General features: G+C 46.6%; 1 protein-coding gene across 1 annotated transcript; it reads left to right on the forward strand.

The window, feature by feature from the left end:
• The first annotated feature begins 10624 nt into the window (after positions 1-10624).
• LOC128902038 (uncharacterized) lies at positions 10625-13378 on the forward strand. Its single transcript, XM_054184361.1, has 2 exons — positions 10625-13277; positions 13357-13378. Exon 1 carries the CDS (start codon positions 10782-10784, stop codon positions 12852-12854), a length of 2073 nt encoding a protein of 690 aa, XP_054040336.1. The 5' UTR covers positions 10625-10781; the 3' UTR covers positions 12855-13277; positions 13357-13378.
• Positions 13379-26658: the final 13280 nt, after the last annotated feature.

The following is a 26658-nucleotide window of genomic DNA, read 5'->3' on the forward strand; positions in this document are numbered from 1 at the left end:
CTGTATTCTGTCCTAGAAACTTTTTGATTTTATACCTTTCCTTAATGTGTGAACAATGCTGTTTTTTTGATCGTTTTAGTAATTATTCCACAGTTGTGGTAGGGAAGGCAGTAAGCCCCTTGGACTCGACGAGGAGACCAGCTCCAGTGCAGGTAAGTCGGCATTGGGGAAGGGAATCGCAGCAAAAAAGGGCCGGCTAGGGGCTCGTTTTTTGAGGCTTTTCGTAGCCAGGAAACGCGGCAAGCCCGGGCCGGTACCCGGCACTTCCGGGGGGCGAAGCCAGCACCCGTGGTAGCAGATCTAAACGAGGTGTAAATTCCCCTCCCCGCCCCCCACATAAAAGAAGCCTTTTGGGAGCAAGCAAGCAGTGAGTGGGTATCGCCCTGGGCGTACCTAGGAGCACCACGACAAGGGCTGTCTTCCCACTCTCTAAGCTGTCCTGGTTTGAGGTAAAACAGAACCAGTTTTCTGGTTTGTAATTTTACTTTTTAGCTGGGCCTCTTCTAACTGACTAAACTCTGAAATTAACAGTATGTTGTTCAGAAACTGATCACTCTCAGAGTGATAAGACCTGATTATACCAAGGAATGGTATGCACAGAGGCTCTTGCTTAGACTTATTGCTATAACAACCAAGGTCAGCTAACTTCGCTATTTGCCCCATTAGAGGGTCAGAAGCAGAGAAGCCTAGAGGGGTCCCACCTGCAGGGAGGAGCAGACAGGACAGGTGACCCAAAACTGACCAACAGGGTATTCCATCCCATATGCATCATGCTCAGTATAAAAGCTAAGGGATCAAAAGGACAAGTCTCTCTTTCTTCAGCGGCCGATATTTGAGGAGGACCCTGTCTGTTCATCTGCCTTTGATCCCGATACGAGCATTCCTGACTCCAGATCTGGAATCCTGCTCCCGTCCATTGCTGACTCCAGTCTGGGACTTTCCCTGCGTCTGCTGGTGACGCGATCGTCATCCTGGGAGCTGGATACGGTTTTGTATATATCGTATACTTTTTTTTAAATTATTTTTATTATTCTATTATTATTTACTATTTCCTTATTTATTATTTTCATTAAAGTAGTTTAGTTCTTTTTCTAAACTCGTAAATCTCCTTATCTCTTCCTCTCCTCTCTTTGGAGAGTGGGGGGGGAGGGCCATCTGTGATTCTGATTGGCCAATCTGGCCAAAACCATGACAGGAGCCAAGTAGCTTAGCTATGCCATCCACCCAGAAGAAAGTTGTGCACTCAACCTTAGCCAGAATGGATGTGGGAACCCAGACAGAGCTCCCACAGGAACATGCAGCCGTCCAGGTCACGGGCTGCAGGGAGTGCCAGAGCCTTTCATTGGCAACGGGAGGCAGCTATGGGAACAACTGTGTATGTTGTGAACAGGTAAATGACCTGCTCAGCCTGGTGGCAGAGCTGAGAGAGCAAGTTGAAAGGTTAAGGAGCATTAGGGAGGCTGAAGAAGAAATAGACTGGTGGAGCCAGGCTCTGCCCTCCTTGATACAGAAACAGGAGCACCTGTCAGAAAGTAGTCAGGATCAAGGGGCCCCTGTACCCTGCTCCTGTCAGGCAGAAGCCTAAATGAAGGGAGTGAATGGAGGCAAGTTTACAGTTGGGGCAGCGGGCAAACTCTCTCCTTGCCCCCCCCCCCGCCCCCCTTGGTACCTCCGAACAACAGATATGAGGTACTGGATGAGGAAGGCCAGTCAAATGAGAGTTTGGATGATGGCAAATCTACACCAGAGACATCTCCACAGTCAGAAAGGCGTACCACCCGTATCATCACCACATCCACAAGGAAGAAAAGGAGGGTTATAGTTGTTGGTGACTCCCTCCTGAGGGGAACAGAGGGTCCAATATGCCAGGTAGACCCTGTTCACAGGGAAGTCTGCTGTCTTCCTGGAGCCCGGATTAAAGACATAACTAGGAAACTCTCTAGTTTGATACAGTCCTTGGACTATTACCCGTTACTGATTTTCCATGTAGGTGGAGATGAAGCTGTGACTCGTAGACCAAGAGCAATCAAGGGGGACTTCAGGGCCTTGGGAAGGTTGGTAAGGGAGTCTGGGGCACAGGTTATTTTCTCCTCACTCCTTCCAGTTGCAGGTAGTGACATTGGAAGGAACAGACGCATCCAGTCCATTAATACATGTCTCCGTGGCTGGTGTCACTGCCACAGTTTGGGTTTTTTTTGATAATGGGATGGCCTACACAGCACCGGGCTTATTGGCATCAAATGGGAAACACCTTTCTCAAAGGGGGAAGAGGGTCTTTGTACAAGAGATTGCGGGGCTGATTGACAGGGCTTTAAACTAGATGTGAAGGGGGAGGGGGATGATACTATTAGGCTTGTCTGTGACAAGCTGTGGGATAACACGTCAGGGTTAGAGGGATGGGGCGCTAGTAAGGACCTTCGACCTGTTTCCCCAAGGCATGCCAGGGATGCTACATCACAGCCAAAGTCTTACAGAGATGAGCCAGGGGCTCCTGAGGTAGTCCAAGTCAACAGGGAAACACCCGAGAAACACCCCAAGAGGTGCTCCTCTAAGAAGGCATCGCAGCCAACAGCCCAGCTCATTGGGGATATCAAGATTGGAAGCAGCCTGTGTTGCAGTAGCCAAGCACTGGTGGAGTTCACAGTCCTGAGGGATATGTCAACCAGAAAAGGAAGATCAAAGAACGCATGCCCTCCCTGATGACTGAGAATGGCAAACTGGTAACAACAGACGAGGAGAAGGCTGAGGTTTTCAACAACTTTTTTTGCCGTGGTCTTCACTGCCAGCCTCTCTCCTCACACCTCCCGGGTTGAAGGACCGCAAGACGGGGATCTGGGGGACAAAGTCCCTCCCACTATAAGTGCAGACAAGGTTCGTGACCACCTGAGGAACCTGAATATACAGAAGTCTATGGGACCTGATGAGATGCACCCCAGAGTCCTGAGGGAATTGGCTGATGTAGTTGCCAAGCCACTCTCCATGATATTTGAAAAGTCATGGCAGTCAGGTGAAGACCCTGGTGACTGGAAAAAGGGACACATCTGTAGGAATGTGTCTGAGAGAAAATGATCACGTGAGCCAGCCTCTCTACTATGAGAGATTAGATTAAGGGCAAAACAGGTGGTAGAAGATGGAATTAGTACATGGGAAAAATGAGAACTGAGAAGGTAGAAAACATGTTGTGCTAATGACTAAGCAATTGACTATGTGAATTCTTGTAACCAATCTGATCTGTGAATGAACTGCATGGACAGCGTGTGGACAGTGTAACTAGCTAATCAGAAATAAGCAAGTGGCGTGTACGGCTACAACACAGGGTATAAAAGATGATGATCTGTGCTTAATAAACGGCTTCTGTTGATTCACATTGGATCGTCTGGAGTCCAGTTATTTCTCCTCAGATGGTGACCCCGACGTGATACCGATCAGCGCTTGGCTTGAGCAACGGAACGCGAGGGGCAGAAGACCCAGAAGGAGATCCACCGGATGGAGGACGGCTCAGCTGGACTGAGACCGGGCGGATTGGGTGGCAATCCGGAATAAACCGACGACGTGGCCACGGACACCCAGAGAGAGGTGAGCAGCCGGGGCAGGAGATGGGGCAGCAAGTAACAGAAGAAGAAGGGGCTATATTAAGACTTCTCCTGCATATCCTCTCTAAGAGAGGGGTGAAATACGATGAGGGTATGCTCCGAAGGTTGTTAACCTGGTGCAGAGAGAATGGATTTGCACCAGAGCCCCAGACAGCTTTTAGACCAGAAATATGGGAGGCTGTTGGGAAAAAACTGTGGGAAGTGATAAGTAAAGGAGACAAAGAGGCATCACCGTTAGCGACAACATGGTGGTTGGTGTTATCGACCTTACAAGATATGAACGCGGAGCGAGCCACGGCGGCCGGGGCTTTTGCAGCATTACAACCCACGGGAGGGGGATCGAACAGGCCAGGTCCGAAGGTCTGGGACGATCCCCTGCTGATCCCCCCTGCTCCACCTGAGGCCGATGGAGGAGGCAGAATGTCAGCAGAGAAGGACAGAGCCGGAGCTGTTTGCTCCTGCCATTGCCCGCCTCACCCCCTCCCCTCCCCAGTCGTCTCCCTGAGATAGAAGTGCTGGTTTTGTATGTCTGCTGTGTAAGTGTGTGTGGGCGCCAGCTTATACCTGCTGATCAGCATGTGTGCTACTGTTTGCTTTTTGTTGTGTGCAGTGTCGTTAGGTGACTCCCCTTGAGCAGGTGTTCTGCCCGGTGTGGTACTGTTCTCGTACGTGACTAGGGCTGACACTCCGTCAAGTGAAGAAGTTTGTATATACACAGTGTTTAGACGTAAGGCGAGCACACCCCAGGTAGATACACCAGCATGGGCTGTAGAACCGATGGAAGTCCTGAAATATTGGGGGAGTTTTCACCAGCCGACACGTTTACGGTCTTGGGAACGGCTCGCCCGTGCAGGGCATATCGCTGGTTGTTTGTTGTTTGTAAAAGAAAAAAAAAAGAAAAAAAAAAAGAAAAAAAGAAAAAAAAAAAGAAAAAAAAAGAAAAAAAAAAAGAAACCAAACAGGAACAATTAGATGGGAAATGTGCCACGTTAGCACAAAAGTATGCCATAAGCATTACGAGAAAGCATCAGAAAAAGAGAAATAGGACACCTGATTCAAAGCAGTACCATAGAGATATGTTTTTGGTTTTTTCCTATATGTGTATATGTTGTTGTATGCCTTAGTAGATTGCTCTGTGTTATACCCTGTGAGACTAAAATGAACCCAGCAGAAGCGGTCTCTTGAGCAAGGGGGTGGAATATGGGAAAGCAACGGAAGATTGGCGAGGAGGACTGTAAATACACTCAAGAGACTCGCACCTGGGTGCTGGAAAACACAGATATCACACCAAGTGTTATTCAGTCTCGGGTGCTGGCAAGAAAAACATTTGGATGACATAAGCCTGTAATGGACTCAGGGACACCTTATCGAGCTGCTTGAGAATCTTGGCCTGTTGTTGAGGAAGATCAAAGCACAGTACCAGCAAGAACAGGGAGTCCGCATGTGCTCTAGCTAACAAGGACTCTCTTGCTGCCAAGGATAAGTTTAACAATGCTACTAGTACCGCTATTTCTGAGTTATTGCTAGATGTAGATAGTATTCGATATGCGATGTTGCAAACCAGAGCTGCTACTGATTTTTTGCTTTCAGCTCACAGACATGGTTGTCAAGATTTTAAAGGACTGTATTGTATGAATCTAAGTGACCACTCCAAATCCATCCATGCCCAGTTGCAGGAACTGCACCGACCGAACCAGCAACTTGTGGAGACCACTTTTGAAAATCTCTTTGCTGGATGGACTTGGGGATGGGGTTGGTTGAAGCAAATTATACTCATCGCCTGTGTGGAAGGAATTTGTCTGTTATGTTTAGTATGCTGTTTGCCGTGTTTAATAAGCATTATACGATCAGTTGTAGATGCCGCTTTGCATCGTACCCTTGTACGAGTTGTAGAATATGTTGTTCTAAAAACTATGTGTGTATCCATGAGAACCCGACCTTCACAGAAGAAGATAACAAGAAGGGATTACAACAATGTAGTCACGTATCAGGCAGCTGCTGTTAGCAGAGCTGGATCATGAGTCTGGTGAGACTCGCTGCATACGCTGGCCACGTGTGCAGTGACTCTACCCTGTACTTTTCTACTCGATCCAGTGCAGGAGAGTCTGGTGGGACTCGCTGCGTGCACTGGCCATGCATGCAGCGACTCTAGCCTGTACTTCTCCACTCAATCCAGTGCAGGATATAACGAGGCTGTCTCGGGTCAGAGAAGGGGAGAGAGACATGAGCACACTTTGAAGGTACAGGGGATGCCCTGAAGCACTGTGTCTGCCCCCGCCCCCCCCCCCATAAGTTCTATGTTCATTAACCCCAACAGCTCCGAAGGCATTACAGTATGTTGCAAGATAAGATATAGTCTGCTACTGCTGCAAGACGCATTGAACACCTTCCTACAAGAATTTCAACTTTATGCCCTGATAGGACAGTGGGATGATGCACTCGCAAAGAGCCTGACTGCGTTAGAGTGGGTATTTTTGCCACATACCTTTTCAAAAGCAGTAACTATGATGATTGAAATGTTACCACGATTGTTTTTCCAGGGTCGTTTGTGCTGTCAGCAGCTTTCTGGAATGGATCCAAGCCACATACATGTCCCCATCAAAAAAGGATGACCTTGACCCTTGGTTATCCCAAAGTCTTAACCTCCTTAGTACATTATATTGGGCAAATAAATTATTCTTTCCCCTGGCACAGACTATTACAGTCACTTTCACAAATTCCTTTACAGCTGCGCATCCTGCTAGCACCAAAGGCTCTTGATGGCACCTGTTCCGTGTTTGTAGATGGTTCAGGGACACAGTAAAGGCTTTTGACTTATTTCAACAGGAACTGTTAAATGTAGGCCAAATCTCAATATGTTACTGGTATTGTTCAGAGACTTGAAGGAGCATTTGTAAAACAAGTAGAGAACCAATTGTTATTCAGTCTCTTACTGCAATTAATATTACTTTTATGAAAAAGACAGTTTCGTTATTTTATTGTCCACATACGCTCTCATAGCTGTTTACCTGGTCCTTTAACTGAGGGAAACAGAGTTGCGGATTATCACACTGTTGGTAACAACTCCGAACATTATGCAGCAAGCTGAAATGTCACATGATTTTTTTTTCATCAAAATGCGAAGGCATTGAGGAAGCTTTTCTTTAACACAACAACAAGCACATGATATTGTGTGAACTTGTGCTGATTGTCAACCATTTATACCTAACTTCAAGCCAGGCGTCAGTCCCCGAGGGCATGGACCTTTGGAGTTCTGGCAGACTGATGTAACCCATGTGTCAGAATTTGGAAAACTGAAATTTATACACCTGAGTGTAGACTGTTATTCAACTGCAATTTGGGCAACTGCGCAGACTGGTGAATCTAGTAAACATGTACGAAAGCATTTGCGATCCGCATTTGCGGCCTTAGGTGTACCGCGTGTGATAAAGACTGATAATGGCCCAGGGTATGTAGCCCGTTCAACAGAGGTATTTCTACAGCTGTGGGGCATTACACATGTGACTGGCACACCACATTCTCCGACGGGTCAAGCCATAGTGGAACGCATGAACCAGTCTTTAAAAAATTTGCTTCAAAAACAAAAAGGGGGAGAGCAAGGGCTGAGTCCTTGTCCTGGTTCCGGTGGGGATAGGGTTAACTTTTCCTGGTATTCCATGCCATGTGAGCCACGCCCACCCTGAGCTGCCGGGGGAGGGGGCAGGAAGTTGCTGCTTAAAAGCTGGCTGGGGCGGCCCCGGTCCGGCCGGCGAGCGGCGGGGGAGCGGCGGGGGAGCGGCGGTTCCGTAATCGTGTTTGTATATTCCCCTATCCGTGTTGTTGTTGTTGTTGTTGTTGTTTGCCTGTTCCCTTTGCTGTTCTATTAAACTGCCTTTGTCTCAACCCAAGAGTCTTGCCTTTTCTTACGATTCTTCCTGTGTTTGGAAGGCACGAGCGAGCGACACGTGGTTCTTTGTTGCCGTCTGAGGCTAAACCACGGCAGTCCTTTTGGCGCCCAACGTGGGGCTCGAAGGGTTGAGATAACGACAGAATCCAACTAGAACGTGGAAAAAACGGTTTTGGTTTTTTTTTTTGTATGCATTTATTTTATTAGGTAAGTAGTCACTGGTCATCATGTTGCTTGGTTTGTTCTCATGGCTGTGTTACATAAATTCCTATATGGCTTATGTACTCCCTGCGATGCTGTTTACCATGTCTGGAACAGGGATGAGGATTATCATTCTGCTGTCCTGTGCGATATCTGTTTATGATATGATAACATCACTGTTCAGACGGCTATTTTGGGGTGTTTATGCGGTTTTGCTGTCCTGTCCGTACATTGGACACCGTCTCTCAGAATTTGTTAATAATTTCCCCAGCCCTTTTGCCTCCCTTTTCTCCTTCGGGTCAGGTATGACAGCTTTTGAGAATTTTGAATATCCTTGGGATACTCAAACTAGCGTGTTCATAGTGCTATGTCTCCTGAATACGTTCCAGGTCTTGTTTTGGGTTAAGCGACTATTTAAGACTACCACCCGGAGATCTGCTCCGAGGCTGGATAGTCAGGGGTGGCATGGCATGTGGGAGAGCATGGGCAGGTACCTAGAGAACTACTCACCTCCAATGGTCTGGGACTTCACCCCTGAACAATTACAGGACCCTGATAAAGTGGTAGAATATTTGAAGGGAAAATGCTGTGGCTATTCTAGAGAGGCACAACTCACCGCGCTGTGCTGGGCCCTGGCCAGTATCTACCAGGCACTGCTCAGAATTATGCAGCACCCTCAAGGGGAAGAGATGGAAACCAGACCTGCGGCGGCCCCTGCGGCTGCTGCAGCCCCTGCTGCAGCCCCTGCGGCGGCCCCTGCGGCGGCCCCTGCGGCGGCCCCTGCGGCTGCTGCAGCCCCTGCGGCGGCCCCTGCGGCTACTGCAATCCTTGCGACAGACACTGCGGCTACTGCAACCCCCGTGGTAGCCACTGCCACTGAACCAGGGAACCAACCCATGCCAGTATCAGTTGCCCCCATACAGAAGAAGAAGTACACAAAGAAATCAGTTCGCTTAGTAAGAGATGATGATGAACCAGGGCCATCACGAGAGCAGGAGGAAGAGGCAGAACCAGAGATAATTACTCGATCCCTATCCTTGAGTGAGCTGCGGGATATGCGAAAAGATTTTAGCCGACTTTCAGGCGAGCACATTGTCACCTGGCTGCTCCGGTGCTGGGATAATGGGGCCAGTAGCCTGGAATTAGAGGGTAGGGAGGCCAGGCAGCTGGGATCCCTGTCTAGGGAAGGCGGCATTGACAAGGCAATTGGGAAAAAGACCCAAGCCCTCAGCCTCTGGAAACGACTCCTGTTAGGCGTGAGGGAGAGGTACCCCTTCAGTGAGGATGTTGTATGTCACCCAAGCAAGTGGACTACCATGGAAAGAGGTATCCAGTACCTGAGAGAATTAGCCGTGCGGGAGATGATTTATTATGACTTGGACAATGCAGACTTACCCACAGACCCTGATGAGGTGCGATGCACAAGGCCCATGTGGCGGAAGTTTGTACGGAGCGCACCATCGTCATATGCCAACTCCCTGGCAGTAATGGAATGGAAAGGTGAAGAGGGACCAACGGTGGATGAGGTAGCTGGCCGGCTCCGGCGATATGAAGAAAGTCTCTCTTCCCCCCTTGTCTCAGCTGTGGAGAAACTGTCGCGGAAGGTCCAGCAACTTGAAGAGAATATGTCCTACTCCCCACCTGCACGGGCCAGCATCTCAGCTATTAGAAGCAGGCATTTCCCCACTCAAGAGAGAGAGTACAGAGGGTACACACCACGAGGCACCCTGTGGTTCTACCTGCGGGACCACGGAGAGGACATGAGGAAGTGGGACGGACAACCTACTTCGATCCTGCGGACACGGGTACAGGAGTTGCAAGGAAGGACAACCACAAAAGGGGATCCCTCCAGGAAAAGTGCCGCCCCAGTTTCCAGTGGGCCGTTCCCCAGACAAAGCAGAAGGCTTGATCTTGCTTCTGATCCTCTTGAAGGAACTTCCAAGTCATTTATGCAAGAAGTGAGTAATGGATACTATGACCAGTATTAGGGGGGCCCTGCCTCCGGCCAGGTGGAGGAAAGGGATAACCGGGTTTATTGGACGGTGTGGATTCGATGGCCTGGCACATCAGACCCACAGGAGTATAAGGCTCTAGTGGACACGGGTGCGCAGTGTACTTTAATACCATCAAGCTATAGAGGGGCAGAACCCATTTGTATTTCTGGGGTGACAGGGGGATCCCAAGAGTTGACTGTACTGGAGGCAGAAGTGAGCCTAACTGGGAATGAGTGGCAAAAGCATCCCATTGTGACTGGCCCAGAGGCTCCATGCATCCTTGGTATAGATTACCTCAGGAGAGGGTATTTTAAGGACCCAAAAGGGTACCGCTGGGCCTTTGGCATAGCTGCTTTGGAGACAGAGGAAGTTAAACAGTTGTCTGCCTTGCCTGGTCTCTCGGAGGATTCTTCTGTTGTGGGGTTGTTGAGGGTCAAAGAACAACAGGTGCCGATTGCTACCACAACGGTGCATCGGCGGCAGTATCGCACTAACCGAGACTCTCTGATTCCCATCCATGAGCTGATTCGTCAACTAGAGGTTCAAGGAGTGATCAGCAAGACTCGCTCACCCTTTAACAGTCCCATATGGCCGGTGCGAAAATCTAATGGAGAGTGGAGGCTAACTGTAGACTATCGTGGTCTGAATGAAGTCACGCCACCGCTGAGTGCTGCTGTGCCGGACATGCTAGAACTCCAGTACGAACTGGAGTCCAAGGCAGCCAAGTGGTATGCCACGATTGATATAGCGAATGCATTCTTCTCAATCCCTTTGGCAGCAGAGTGCAGGCCACAGTTTGCTTTCACTTGGAGGGGCGTCCAATACACCTGGAATCGACTGCCCCAGGGGTGGAAACACAGCCCCACCATTTGCCATGGACTGATCCAGACTGCACTGGAACAGGGTGAAGCTCCAGAACATCTGCAGTACATTGATGACATCATTGTATGGGGAAACACAGCAGAAGAAGTTTTTGAGAAAGGGAGTAAAATAGTCCAAATCCTTCTGAACGCTGGTTTTGCTATAAAGCGAAGTAAGGTCAAGGGACCTGCGCAGGAGATCCAGTTTTTAGGAATAAAATGGCAAGATGGACGCCGTCAGATTCCAATGGATGTGATCAACAAAATAGCAGCTATGTCTCCACCAACTAGTAAAAAGGAAACACAGGCTTTCTTAGGTATTGTGGGTTTTTGGAGAATGCATATCCCAGATTACAGTCAAATTGTAAGCCCTCTGTATCAAGTAACCCGGAAGAAGAATGATTTTAAATGGGGTCCTGAGCAACGACAAGCTTTTGAACAAATCAAACAGGAAATAGTCCATGCAGTGGCCCTGGGGCCAGTCCGGGCAGGACAAGATGTTAAAAATGTGCTCTACACCGCAGCCGGGGAGAACGGCCCTACCTGGAGCCTCTGGCAGAAAGCACCAGGGGAGACTCGAGGTCGACCCCTAGGGTTTTGGAGTCGTGGATACAGAGGATCCGAAGCCCGCTACACTCCAACAGAAAAAGAGATATTGGCAGCATATGAAGGGGTTCGAGCTGCTTCGGAAGTGGTTGGTACAGAAGCACAGCTCCTCTTAGCACCTCGACTGCCGGTGCTGGGTTGGATGTTCAAAGAAAGGGTCCCCACCACACATCATGCAACCGATGCTACATGGAGTAAGTGGATTGCACTGATCACGCAGCGAACTCGAATGGGAAACCCCAGTCGCCCGGGAATTCTGGAAGTGATCATGGACTGGCCAGAAGGCAAGGATTTCGGAATGTCACCAGAGGAGGAGGTGACGCGTGCAGAAGAGGCCCCACCATATAATAAACTGCCAGAAAATGAGAAGAAATATGCCCTGTTCACTGATGGGTCCTGCCGTATTGTGGGAAAGCATCGAAAGTGGAAGGCTGCTGTGTGGAGTCCTACACGACGGGTTGCAGAAGCCAGGGAGGGACAGGGTGAATCGAGCCAGTTTGCAGAGGTGAAGGCTATTCAGCTGGCTTTGGACATTGCTGAGCGAGAAAAATGGCCAGTACTTTATCTCTACACTGACTCATGGATGGTGGCAAATGCTCTGTGGGGATGGTTACAGCAGTGGAAGCAGGGCAACTGGCAGCGCAGAGGCAAACCCATCTGGGCTGCTGACCTATGGCAAGATATTGCTGCCCGGATAGAGAATCTGGTTGTGAAAGTACGCCATGTAGATGCCCACGTACCAAAGAATCGGGCCACGGAGGAACATCAGAACAACCAGCAGGTGGATCGGGCCGCTAGGATTGAAGTGGCTCAGGTGGATCTGGACTGGCAACATAAGGGTGAACTATTCATAGCTCGGTGGGCCCATGACTCCTCAGGCCATCAAGGGAGAGATGCGACATATAGATGGGCTCGTGACCGAGGGGTGGACTTGACCATGGACACTATTGCACAGGTCATCCATGAATGTGAGACATGCGCTGCGATCAAACAAGCCAAGCGTTTGAAGCCTCTTTGGTATGGAGGGCGATGGCTGAAATACAAATATGGGGAGGCCTGGCAGATTGATTATATCACGCTGCCACAAACCCGTCAAGGCAAGCGCTATGTGCTCACAATGGTGGAAGCAACCACTGGATGGCTGGAAACATACCCTGTGCCCCATGCCACTGCCCGGAACACTATCCTGGGCCTTGAAAAGCAAGTCCTGTGGCGACATGGTACCCCAGAGAGAATTGAGTCGGACAATGGGACTCATTTCCGAAACAGCCTCATAGACACCTGGGCCAAAGAGCATGGTATCGAGTGGGTGTATCACATCCCCTATCACGCCCCAGCCTCTGGGAAGATAGAACGATACAATGGACTGTTAAAAACTACACTGAGAGCAATGGGTGGTGGGACTTTCAAACACTGGGATACGCATTTAGCAAAAGCTACCTGGCTAGTTAACACCAGGGGATCTAACAATCGGGCTGGCCCTGCCCAATCAAAACTTCCACGTACTGTAGAAGGGGATAAAGTCCCCGTAGTGCACATGAAGAATATGCTAGGGAAGACAGTCTGGGTTAGTCCTGCCTCAGGCAAAGGCAAACCCATCCGTGGGATTGCTTTTGCCCAAGGACCTGGGTGCACTTGGTGGGTGATGCGGAAGGATGGGGAAGTCCGATGTGTACCTCATGGAGATCTGATTTTGGGCGAGAATAGCCAATGAATCAGATTGTGTGCTGTTAATTGCTAAGTAACACTGTCACTGTATGTCCTCATTGCTATCAGTTGTACTACAAGTAAGGCACAGGGGTGATGGGATAAGAACTGATCTCAGCAGCCGGCGCCCAGCAGTTTCCTCAAGATCTACATCTTCAGCCTACAGACTGCGTGCATGAGCCACACCAGGTGCACCAGTCACAAGCTCCGAAAAATACAGCATGCAACAGACCAGCACCACCCAGCATCTCACCTGCCCTGAGAGACTGTTCTAACAGATGGAGCCCAAAGCCGTGGATTAAAAGAACTCAACGGACACTTTGGAGGGATGACCCATAAACTAAGGGTATTATATGTGTGTATATATATATATATATAACAGGGGAAAGTGGTGGCAATTCATTGGAACCTGCTGGGCATGGCATAGATGGTATGGAATAAGGGGTGGATAATGTCCTGGTTCCGGTGGGGATAGGGTTAACTTTTCCTGGTATTCCATGCCATGTGAGCCACGCCCACCCTGAGCTGCCGGGGGAGGGGGCAGGAAGTTGCTGCTTAAAAGCTGGCTGGGGCGGCCCGGGTCCGGCCGGCGAGCGGCGAGCGGCGGGGGAGCGGCGGTTCCGTAATCGCGTTTGTATATTCCCCTATCCGTGTTGTTGTTGTTGTTGTTGTTGTTTGCCTGTTCCCTTTGCTGTTCTATTAAACTGCCTTTGTCTCAACCCAAGAGTCTTGCCTTTTCTTACGATTCTTCCTGTGTTTGTAAGGCACGAGCGAGCGACACGTGGTTCTTTGTTGCCGTCTGAGGCTAAACCACGGCAGTCCTGTAGATTGACTGAACAAGGCCGTTTACGTCCTGAACTTCCTACGCCTTCCTCAACACTGCCTTGTACCTCCAATCGTGCGGCACGGCGCAGGCCTGCAGAGAGACCTGGGAGATTTTTGGCAGGAAAATGGCATGGTAGCAGTTAAAAACAGTGTGATGGGGAAGTGGGAAGGACCGTGTAGACTATTAACCTGGGGTCGAGGATATGCCTGTGTCGTTACAGATGCCGGAACCAGATGGGTACCAGCCAAGTGGATAAAGCCCTGGTTTGAGCAGACGGATTCGAATGAGTTACCCCACAATACCAACAACGACGATGAGGGCTGAAGAAGTGCAGTGCCCTAGGTGTGGAACTGTGACCCATAGATCCTTGTGCCTTGTGAGGATTGTTGAGGCCGATGGTGGTTTGAAAGACCACGTGCTGCGGCCCGGTGTGCTGTGTGTTTTAATTCTAGTGTGCTGTGTGTTTTAATAAGGAATTAGGTAAAGTGACAGGGTGTACTGTGTGTTTTAAATTTTAATTCCGGTGTGCTGTGTGTTTTAATAAGGAGTTAAGTAAGGTGACAGGGTGTGCTGTGTGTTTTAATTCCAGTGTGCTGTGTGTTTTATATCCGGTGTGCTGTGTATTTTAATTCTAGTATTTTAATTCTGGTGTGCTGTGTGTTTTAATAAGGAACTAAGTAAGGTGACGGGTTTAATTCATTTAGCTATTGCAATAGAGTACATAGAGTCAGGTTCACCTCAACATGAGCTGGCTAAGCAACAGGAGATTAGGGAAGTCTACCATTCACAAGGATTGGTCAAGGTGTGGCATACAGTGCTGTTACACAGTGCTACTGCCAGAGGTTTGGTCGGTTCCGGAGGACTAGTGGGAACAGGTAGTACGTCACTGTAGCAACAGGTTCGGTCATCTACAGCGCAGAAAGAAGGGCAAGGGTACTGATATTTGACGATGCCACTGGGAATTAGTGTCGGGCTTATCCTTGTGATGGGAAGTTGCAGCTGAGCACAAAATTGAGAACCCTTGGTATTTCGGCTTCTTTTAATACAGCAGGATTCAATTCAGTTTACCCAACATTTAACACAACCCTAGTGAACTTTTGTGGAGACACCACAGGGGTGATGACTGATTTTTGCTGTTGGCTCAGGGTCATGGATGTGAAGATTTTGAAGGTATGTGTTGTATGAACCTTTCTGACCACTCATCATCCATTCATAAGCAGTTACGGGAGCTGAAGGATAACATGTCCAAATTAAAAGTGGTTAAAAACGGTTTCGATGACTGGTTAAGCTCATGGGGTATAACGGGATGGTTATCAGACTTACTAAAACGAGGGTTCATGCTATTGTTGGTTATATTATTATTGATTATGGTAGCCTCATGTGTTCTCCGCAAAGTGACTGACATGATAGAAAATGCCATGCAGAAGGTCTGGCTGGCTCAAGAAGAAAAAGGGGGTATTGTAGGAATGTGTCTGAGAGAAAATGGCCATGTGAGCCAGCCTCCCTACTATGAGAGATTAGATTAAGGGCAAAACAGGTGGTAGAAGATGGAATTAGTACATGGGAAAAACAGGAACTGAGAAGGTAGAAAACATGTTGTGCTAATGACTAAGCAATTTACTATGTGAATTCTTGTAACCAATCTGATCTGTGAATGAACTGCATGGACAGCGCGTGGACAGTGTAACTAGCTAATCAGAAATAAGCAAGTGGCATGTACGGCTACAACACAGGGTATAAAAGATGATGATCTGTGCTTAATAAACGGCTTCTGTTGATTCACATTGGATCATCTGGAGTCCAGTTATTTCTCCTCACACATCGCACCCATTTTTAAAAGGGGTAGAAAGGAGGACCCTGGGAACGACCGCCCTGTCAGCCTCACCTCTGTGCCTGGGAAGATCATGGAACAGAGCCTCCTAGAAGCTATGCTAAGGCACATGGAAGAAAGGGAGGTGATTCAAAACAGCCAGCGTGGCTTCACCAGGGGCAAGTCCTGCCTGACCAACCTGGTGGCTTTCTACAACGGAGTGACTGCATCAGTGGACAAGGGGAGAGCTAAAGGCCTTTGACACGGTCCCCCCACAACATCCTTCTCTCTAAGTTGGAGAGATACGGATTTGATGGGTGGACTGTTCGGTGGATAAGGAACTGGCTGGATGGTCGCATCCAGAGGGTGGTGGTCAATGGCTCGATGCCCAGATGGAGAGGGGTGACAAGTGGTGTCCCTCAGGTATCCGTACTGGGACCGGTGCTGTTCAACATCTTCATCAATGACATAGACAGTGGGATCAAGTGCATCCTCAGCAAGTTTGCAGATGACACCAAGCTGAGTGGTGCAGATGACAGGCCAGAGGGACGGGATGTCATCCAGAGGGACCTGGATGAGCTAGAGAGGTGGGCCCAAGCAAACCTCGTGAAGTTCAACAAGGCCAAGTGCAAGGTCCTACGCTTGGGTTGGGACAATCCTCGTTATCAGTACAGGCTGGGGGATGACATGATAGAGTAGCCCCATGGAAAAGGACTTCGGGGTACTGGTGGATAAAAAGCTGGACATGAGCCAACAATGTGCACTCGCAGCCCAGAAGGCCAATCGCATCCTGGGCTGCATCAAAAGAAGTGTGGCCAGCAGATCCAGAGAGGTGATTCTCCCCCTCCACTCTGCTCTCGTGAGACCCCACCTGGAGTAACGTGTCCAGCTCTGGAGCCCTCAGCACAAGAAAGACATGGACCTGTTGGAGCAGGTCCAGAGGAGGGCCACGAAGATGATCCGAGGGCTGGAGCCCCTCTCCTATGAAGACAGGCTGAGAGAGTTGGGGTTGTTCAGCCTGGAGAAGAGAAGGCTCCGGGGAGAACTTATAGCAGCCTTCCAGTACTTGAAGGGGGTCTATAATAAAGCTGGGGAGGGGCTGTTTGCAAGGGCACGTAGGGATAGGATGAGGGATAATGACTTTAAACTAGAGCAGGGTAGGTTTAGATTAGACATTAGGAAGAAGTTCTTTACTGTGAGGGTGGTGAGGCACTGGAACGGGTTGCTGAGAGTGGTGTTGGAGGCCCCATCCCTGGAGACATTCAAGGCCAGGCTTGATGAGGCTCTGAGAAACCTGATGTAGTTGAAGATGTCCCTGCTGACTGCATGGGGGTTGGCCTAGATGACCTTTAAAGGTCCTTTCCAACCCAACAGTTTTTATGATTCTATGGTTCTATGACTTTCATCTCGTAAAGAGTTGAGAGAGTACTTTCTGAAATAATTCCATATATTTTTATAGGACCGTGTTCTTAAACACTTTGCTTCCCATATACAGTATTATATAAAAATATTTCCACTTTAAAAATAAAGCCTGGTTAATGGTAGAAGAGGTGTTTTTTTTTTCCATCTTCTGTGTCCTACCTGTATGTTTTAAATCTTTCATAGGAACAAATATTTCTGATTATAATTTCTACACCTTCCTGAAAATAGTCTTAAGTTGTCATTATTGTTTGCTGGTTTGTGGCTTCTTCTATAATGTTACAGTAATAAGCATTATACTGTAGAGTTTGTACTGCTGTTTAGTAAAGTTATGAGCACTCCCAATAGTACTGCAGTTGGCTAAAGAAGAGAGATTTTTCGAGTTATAGTTGCAAGCACACCTTTGAAACTAGAGTTAGGAAATCAACTTAAAAATGAAACAACTTCATTATAGAAATTGAGCCATAGTGTCTCTGACTTTGCTGTATGTAACCTACTTAGCTAGCATTTCTTCTCAAAACCAGTTTTGAAAGATGTTTAGGTCAATAGGAATATTTGATGCTTTACTATATGTTTTTATTTATTACTGTTGAATGTCCGCTGTCTTTTGTGCTGTTTGGTTTTGTTCATTTTCGCACGGAATCTTTCTGGAGGATACAAATAAACAGCAGTGCTGCTGCTCTGGAGAACTGAATGCTCTTCAGATTAATCTCATATGTAGTCTGAGTCTGAAATTAGGAGTATGTATATTTTTGTGGTTGTTAGGTTTTAGATTATAATCTCTTTGTAACAAGAATGCTGTCAGTTTACTCTGCATACAAAGTAGGTAGCACAGTGGTTTTCTGACTTGTATCTACCTCATGGTTTGAGCAGGAACTTCTTATTAAACTAGAAGTGGAATTCCTTTTAAAACTGAGAAGAATCTGTAAGGGTAGCAGACAGAGCAGACAGGTTATAAAACTCCATTGTTAAACATCTTTCTTCCCCCCCCCCCCTTCTTATTATCTCCTTTTGCACTTAAAAGGCTTTTGACCAAATACCCTTAAAGGAACAGATGCTCTCTCCTTCCATGTACCCTTACAGTTCTTTGCAAGAATACTTTAAAGGACAAAAGTTAGTTATGGTTTGGTTGAGGTTTTTGTTTTGTTTTTTTTTTTATGATGTTTTGCTTAGCTCATTTTTTTCCTTATAAAATGATAAGATCTGACAATACAGAATAGTTGAGTAACCCTTCTCTGCCTACACTTTTTTTTGTTAAAGCTTTTTTTTTTCTTATTTTCTTTTACTGCTGTGATATACATTAATGCTTTGTTGCCTTTTTGCTTGTTTGACTCTCTTAAAAGCAAGCAGAAGAATTTTGTCAGTATAACTCATTCCTGTATTGGAGAGCACCATTGCTCACTATAGATATAGAATCATAGAATCGCCTAGGTTGGAAGGGACCTTTCAGATCATCTAGTCCAACCATCAACCTAACTCTGACAAAAACCATCACTAAACCATATCTCTAAGCGCTATGTCTACCTGTCTTTTAAATACCTCCAGGGATGGTGCCTCAACCACTTCCCTGGGCAGCCTGTTCCAATGCTTGATAACCCTTTTGTTGTAAAAATTTTTCCGAATATCCAGTTTAAACCTCCCCTGGTGCAACCTGAGGCTGTTTCCTCTTATCCTATCGCCTGTTACTTGGGAGGAGAGACCGAGAGACTGACCCCACCTCTGACTTTCAGGATTTAGATGGAGATGCTGCAATAAGAGCTAAAACTTCTTCAAGGACTGATACCACAGAGACTGAAATGGAGTCCTGTTTAGTTATTTCATAGTTATACATCTACTTGCAGGAGGGTTGTTTGACTTTTTTCGTGTTTTTCTACTTTGGAGAAAAATAAGCAAGCTTCTGCTTTCTTGAAGAAACAATGTTAAGCCAGTCTTGATGAGTTTTCTAAGTTGGTGGAAGAATCACTATTAGGTACTTATCAGTAAGCTGGTTGGCGAGGTAAATTAATCTATCCATTGAGTAGGAGGCTATGTTTGTCTAGGAAGAATGCTTGAAAACATGGATACAGGCTAAAAGAAACTACAGAAAATCAGAACTTCTTGATGCAGTTATTAGAATCATAGAATCATAGAATTGCTGAGGTTGGAAGGGACCTTTAAGATCATCAAGTCCAACCTTTAACCTACCCTGACAAAAGCCACTTCTAAACCATGTCCCTAAGTGCCCCTCTACCCTTTTTTTAAACACCTCCAGGGATGGTGAATCCACCACCTCCCTGGGCAGCCTATTCCAATGTTTAATAACCCTTTCAGTGAAAAAATGTTTCCTAATATCCAATCTAAACCTCCCCTGACATAACTTGAACCCTTTTCCTCTTGTCCTATCACTTGTCACCAGGGAGAAGAGGTCAGCCCCCATCTCTCTACAACCTCCTTTCAGGTAGTTGTAGAGGGTGATAAGGTCTCCCCTCAGCCTCCTCTTCTCCAGGCTAAACAACCCCAGCTCCCTCAGTCGTTCTTCATAAGATTTGTCCTCCAGACCCCTCGCCAGCTTTGTAGCCCTTCTCTGGACACGCTCCAACACCTCAATGTCCCTCTTGTAGCGAGGGGCCCAAAACTGAACACAGTACTCGAGGTGGGGCCTCACCAGTGCCGAGTACAGGGGGCTGATCACTTCCCTAGTCTGGCTCACCACACTATTCCTGATACAGACTAGGATGCTGTTGGCCTTCTTGGCCACCTGGGCACACTGCTGGCTCATATTCAGCTGGCTGTCAACCAACACCCCCAGGTCCTTTTCTGCTGGGCAGCTTTCGAGCCACTCTGCCCCAATCCTGTAGCGCTGCATGGGGTTGTTGTGATCCAAGTGCAGGACCCGGCACTTGGCCTTGTTGAACCTCATACCATTGGCCTCAGCCCATCGGTCCAGCCTGTCCAGATCCCTCTGCAGAGCCAACCTACCCTCAAGCAGATCAACACGCCCGCCCAGTTTAGTGTCATCTGCAAACTTACTGAGGGTGCATTCGATCCCTTCATCCAGATCATTGATAAAGATATTAAAGAGAACCGGCCCCAGCACCGAGCCCTGGGGGACACCAGTTGTGACCAGACACCAACTGGATTTAACTCCATTTACCACCACTCTCTGGGCACAGCCATCCAGCCAGTTCTTTTACCCAGTGAAGAGTACACCTGTCCAGGCCATGAGCAGCCAGTTTCTCCAGGAGAATGCTGTGGGAAACAGTGTCAAAAGCTTTGCAAAAATCCAAGTAGATAACATCCACAGCTTTTCCCTCATCCACTAAGTGGGTCACCTTATCATAGAAGGATATTAGGTTTGATAGGCATGACCTGCCCTTCACAAACCCATGCTGACTGGGCCTGATCACCCTGTTCTCCTGCATGTGCCGTGTAATGGCACTGAGGAGGATCTGTTCCATGACCTTCCCAGGCACCGAGGTCAGACTGACTGGCCTGTAGTTCCCCGGATCCTCCTTCCGGCCCTTCTTGTGGATGGGTGTCACATTTGCTAACCTCCAGTCAACTGGGACCTCCCTGGTTGTCCAGGACTGCTCACAAATGATGCAAAGAAACAGCTTGATATATTACATATGGAAAAGAAATTAAAAATCTACCTGTCATGAACAAAAAGTTATAATTGAAAGCAAACATGGAAGTGAATGCTTTTTATGTGAAACTTTTATCATTTGAACTTATCTTAAAACACAAATACACAAACTGTAGTGTTTCCTAGTGTATTTTTTCACTTTAATAGCTAAACCAAAAAATAAGAGCCCACTGAAACCCAACACAACATTCACTTTTCTGTGCAAACCAAAAGCAATTGTGGCAGGGAGCGGTAAGGAAAAGGAGATCTGTTCTTCTGTAAGCTCCCACTGTTGTGAAAGTTGCTTCACGTTTTCCTAGTGATCACCTGAAGCAGTGGGTGGCTAGCTTTTAGTTTTTTGGTCCATCCTCAAGTTAATCCTGTTCCTATTTTTTGTGACGTTGGCTCTGAATGCATTAGTAATGTTGAAATGGCAGGCATGTGCAAAGTTGTCACGAAGTTAACGCATTATAAAACTATCACGTATGCTTTTTCCATACTTAACTGACAGGTTTAGTTTTTGCAGAGACTGTAGATCTTTCAAAACATTTTGACACAATTTCCTTAGCTAGTGGATTTTTGATGTGCATTACAAACAATGCTTATCTCTTTATTTACAAATTAATACAGTTACTTGTCTCTAATAGTAGACTGAATTTATAGTTGTATTGTCAGACTGTTAGACTTCAAAAATGTGATTTGTCTTTATAGCGAACACTTCTGGGATTTTTATGAATTTGTTGGGATCATCTCTAAATAAGGCAACTTGTGAATTGTTAATAATGTGTTAAAGAACAGTAAAGCGTTGTCTGTATTTGAACACTTTGAGGCTATTACTGTTTGAAGTTTCTGCATTTGTTTCTTAAGACTGTTGCTTATATAACTCACTTTTTTGACCTTTTTGATTAAAATAGCTTATCAACCTTAGTAAATGTTTGGAAACTTTTTTCAGTATTTATCTGTGTTGGGTTTTCTTGTGTGGTTTTTTTAGGTTGTTTTGGAGTTTTTGTTCTAGATTGTTTGGGTCTTAGTCTTCACAGAAGAAAGGAAGTGGCTTCGTGACTCAAGCATTTGAGGGGCTTTGACAGGGCTTTAAACTAGATATGAGGGGGGAAGGGGAGATAACTGGGCCTGTCAGGACTAAACCCAAGGGAGGCATGCCAGGGCTTGAAGGATGGTGGACTAGCGAGGACTCTCACTCTGCCATTTCATTTGAGAGAAGGGACAGACGCTTAGAAATCATGGAAGCACCTGAGAGGGGTCTGGTGGGAAATGGGGCCCACACTCACAAAAAGGTGCTGGAATCATTAGCACATCTGAAGTGCATCTATACCAATGCACGCAGTATGCGCAACAAACAGGGGGAGCTTGAAGCCATGATGCACCAGGGAAACTATGACATAGTGGCTATCACAGAAACGTGGTGGGATGCCTCACACGACTGGAGTGCCACAATCGATGGCTACAAGCTCTTCAGGAGGGACAGACAGGAAAGGAGAGGCGGAGGAGTGGCCCTGTATGTTAGAGAATGCTATGAGAGCTCGGAAATCAAGTATAGTGATGATGGGGTGGAGAGTGTTTGGATTAGGTTAAGGGCCGATAAAGCTGATGTCACTGTGGGAGTCTGCTACAGACCTCCCAACCAAAGCAGTAAGGTGGATGAAGCTTTCTATAAGCAGCTGGGGGAAATCTCGCGGTCACTTGCTGTTGTTCTTGTGGGGGGACTTTAACCTCCCGGCTCTCTGCTGGGAATACAACACAGCAGAGAGGGAACAATCCAGGAGGTTCCTGGAATGTGTGGAAGATAACTTCCTCACACAGCTGGTAAGTGAGCCGACCAGGGAAGGTGCCCTCCTGGACCTGCTTCTTGTTAACAGGGAAGAACTTGTGGGGGAAGTAAAGGTTGGTGGCCGTCTAGGGCACAGTGATCATGAGATGATCGAATTTCTGATTCTTGGGGAAACAAGGAGAGGGGTTAGTAAAACTGCCACCTTAGACTTCCAGAGGGCAAACTTTGACCTGTTCAGAAGACTGCTGGACAAAATCCCTTGGGAGGCTGCCCTGAAGGATATAGGAGCCCAGGAAGGCTGGACATACTTCAAGAGAGAAGTCTTAAAGGCACAGGAGGAGGCTGTCCCCGTGTGCCGAAAAACAAGTAGGCGGGGAAGGAGACCGGCCTGGCTAAATAGGGACCTTTGGCTGGACCTCAAGAACAAAAGGAGAGTCTATGACCTTTGGAAGAGGGGGCAGGTCTCTCATGAAGACTATAAGGACATAGCGAAGCTATGCAGGGAGAAAATTAGGAGAGCCAAAGCGCAGCTAGAGCTCAACCTAGCTACAGCCATTAAGGATAACAAAAAATGTTTCTATAAATTCATTAACAACAAAAGGAGGGTTAGGGAAAATCTCCCTCCCTTATTGGATGCAGAGGGAAACATAGTCACAAAGGATGAGGAAAAGGCTGAGTTGCTCAATGCCTACTTTGCCTCAGTCTTTAGCAGTGGAACGAGCTGTTCGCTGGGCACCCAGCCTCATGAGCTGGGAGACAGGGAGGGGAAGCTGAACGAGGTCATCACAATTAAAGAGGAAGTGATCAGAGACCTGCTACACCGCTTGGATGCCCACAAGTCTATGGGACCGGATGGGTTACATCCAAGAGTGCTGAAAGAGTTGGCAGACGTGCTCGCCAAGTCGCTTTCCATGATCTACCTGAAGTCATGGCTAACTGGGGAGGTCCCAATGGCCTGGAGGGTAGCAAACGTAGCACCCATCTACAAGAAAGGCAGAAAGGAGGATCCGGGAAACTATAGGCCTGTCAGTCTGACCTCGGTAGCAGGGAAGGTCACGGAGCAGATCATCTTGAGTGCCATTACAAGCCGTATAATGGACAAGCAGGGGATCGGGCCTAGTCAGCATGGGTTTATGAAAGGCAGGTCCTGCCTGACCAAACCGATCTCCTTCTACGACAAGATGACCCGATTATTGGCCGAGGGAAAGGCTGTGGATATTGTCTACCTAGACTTTCGAAAAGCATTTGACACTGTCCCCCATAGAATTCTCATGGAAAAACCGGCGGCTCATGGCCTGGATGAGCATACGATCTGCTGGATCAAGCACTGGCTGGATGGGCGGTCCCAAAGAGTGGTGGCCAATGGAGTTAAATCCAGCTGGCGGCCGGTCACAAGCGGTGTCCCTCAGGGCTCAGTGTTGGGACCATTTCTGTTTAACATCTTTATTGATGACCTTGAGAAGGACATAGAGTGTATCATCAGCAAGTTCGCAGATGACACGAAGCTAAGCGGGAGTGTTGATCTGCATGAGGGTAGGGAGGCTCTACAGAGAGACTTGGATAGATTGGACCGATGGGCCAACGCTGACGGGATGAGCTTCAACAAGGCCAAGTGCCGGGTCCTGCACTTGGGCCACAACAACCCCATGCATCGCTACAGGCTTGGGGAAGTGTGGCTGGAGAGCTGCCTGGCAGAAAAGGACCTGGGGGTTCTAATTGACAAGCGGCTGAACATGAGCCAGCAGTGTGCCCAGGTGGCCAAGAGGGCCAATGGCACCCTGGCTTGTATTAGAAATAGTGTGACCAGCAGAAGGAGGGAGGTGATTGTCCCCCTGTACTCAGCACTGGTGAGGCCAAACCTTGAATATTGTGTCCAGTTCTGGGCACCTCAATACGAGAGAGAGAGATCGAGGTGCTGGAGCGAGCGCAGAGGAGGGCAACGAAGCTGGTGAAGGGCCTGGAGAATAAATCTTATGAGGAGCGATTGAAGGAGCTGGGACTGTTTAGTTTGAGGAAGAGGACGCTGAGGGGAGACCTCATCGCTCTCTACAACTACTTGAAAGGACATCGTAGAGAGGTTGGTGCTGGTCTCCTCTCACAGGTAATTAGCGATAGAACAAGAGGGAATGGCTTCAAGCTGCAGCAGGGTAGGTTTAGGCTGGACATCAGGATAAAATTCTTCCCAGAAAGAGTGGTCAGACACTGGAATAGGCTGCCCAGGGAGGTGGTGGAGTCACCATCCCTGAATGTGTTTAAGAGTCATTTAGATGTGGTGTTGGGGGGATATGGTGTAAGGGAGACCTTTGTAGAGTGGGGTTGATGGTTGGACTCGATGATCCCAAGGGTCTTTTCCAACCTAAATGATTCTATGATTCTATGATTTCATGGTGCTTGTTCAGCACTACTATCGGAAGTCAGATACATATTTAAAACAATACTTTTTTTGCTCATGCATTCTATTATTATATTTAATAAATTCAAATACATCAACTTGTTCTTAGGAGATACTTAGTTTTTTAAAAACAACCTCCTTTTCTGACAAGAATGCATCCACTATTGCATGTTTACTCTAACTAAATTAATGAATTAATGAGGACATACTTTTTTTTTTTACCTAAGCTAATTTACTACATTTCTATATTTGCAGTATTTTTTCTGTTTCACACCATCCAATGTTCCCAGGATCCCCCAATATTAGCTAGTATCTATGCAGATGCACTTCAGTCATTGTGTTTAAGATCTGCTTTGATGTATACAGTACTGTTCGTATACAGTAGGTACATTCTAGCAGTATGCTGCATTTTTTTAGCATTTAAAATGCATATCTCCTTTCCCTTATAGTCACAGGAAAGAAGAGATTTTATGATTTTCTTCTTTAAAGTATATATTTGAGCTCTTCTATAACAAAATAAATAAGCCCTTTAAAAATGTAAAGCTTGCACCATTAATGTAAGCTCTATATTCACATTATGTGTTTATCTGTTTTCAAGTAGAGTCAAATTTAAAGGTCTTGGAAAGCTTTTTGAAATGAGTCTGAGAGTTTGAGTAATACAAAAGACTGGTCAAGGTAAGGGGGAGTTGATAGAGTACATAAACTTTCCATTAGAACTGTCACAAAGCATGATCAAGAAATGGCATTGCTCAAAGTTTGGTGTCTCTATGGGTTATCAAAACACTGATCTAGACTTCTGGCTCCATTTTTCTAGAACTCAAGCGCTTTATGTAAATTATAAGTAAGCTAAAGATGTTTTAATTTGCATGTGCAAATAGGAGGGTTTTGTGTTTGGATTGGAATACGATGAAATAAAGTATCTTGCCAAATATGAGTTTGAGAGAGAAATAAACAAAAATATTGTTGTAGCATCTTCAATGAAGTGTAAGCCAAAGGAAAGATGTTTTTTCATACAGAGCTATGAATAGAAATGAGCTACATCACCTGTGCAAGTGAACAGTGAGTAGAATTTTTAAAACACTTGATTAGAGCAGTGCTCTTCTAATTAAAATGGAACATGCAATAATTAATTCCATAGAATCTATTCTAAATATCAAATGTCCTCTTTCTGAAGCCTGATGTTGTAAAAACAGTGTATATTTCCTTTTGATGCTTCATTGTATAGAATAAGAAATGTATTGTTTTTATTTTCTTCCTGGCATTTCAAACAAACTAATTTTGCTTCTTATTACGTAAAAAGCACTTATGTACGAACTACTTTGGCATAAAGTGAACAACCAAAATCTTATTGTTTCATTATTGTCAGTTGTAAACTGCAGTGATAATCACAAAATGTTGCAACTGTGTACCCCTTAATATTATTGTTTTTCTATTTTTACCTTTTAGGAATTATAGAAACCTTCTGTTATTGAAAACAGGAGAACGTACCTCAGACAAATCTCTATTTCCCAATTTGTAACATGCAAATACAGAGACCTCAAATGTAGATGAGGAAAGCCATACAGGTCCTCGTTATTGAAGTTGAAGGCATAAAAATCATTCTGTATTGAATCCAACAGAAAGTATGATTCTGGACCATGTGATGATATCAGAAGAAAATGAATGACTAAGAAGCAAAAAAGTTCATATTTTGGACATTATGATGGTTTTGATGTCCAAACTGTGCATTTTTTTTTCTTGGAGCTCATACATACAATGCATATATGCCCAAAGTGCTTTAAGGATAAAACTTGGTTAGCGGTGTCCCCAAGTCAAACAAATAGTTACTGCAAGTGCCTAATTGATTTTGTGCTAGCAAATAGCATAAAAAAGGCAGAATAGGCTCCTAATTTTATTTCATTCTCATTATTTTGAGTTGTGAGACAGATTCTCATACTTGCGTTTTGGTGCATTCTTCTCTCTCCGTTTTGT

The sequence above is a fragment of the Rissa tridactyla genome, chromosome W, assembly GCF_028500815.1.
Source record: "Rissa tridactyla isolate bRisTri1 chromosome W, bRisTri1.patW.cur.20221130, whole genome shotgun sequence".
Lineage (NCBI taxonomy): Eukaryota > Metazoa > Chordata > Aves > Charadriiformes > Laridae > Rissa > Rissa tridactyla.

Coding starts and splice junctions, on each gene's coding strand:
- LOC128902038 (XM_054184361.1), top strand. CDS start 10,782: ATGGATGTGATCAACAAAATAGCAGCTATGTCTCCACCAACTAGTAAA.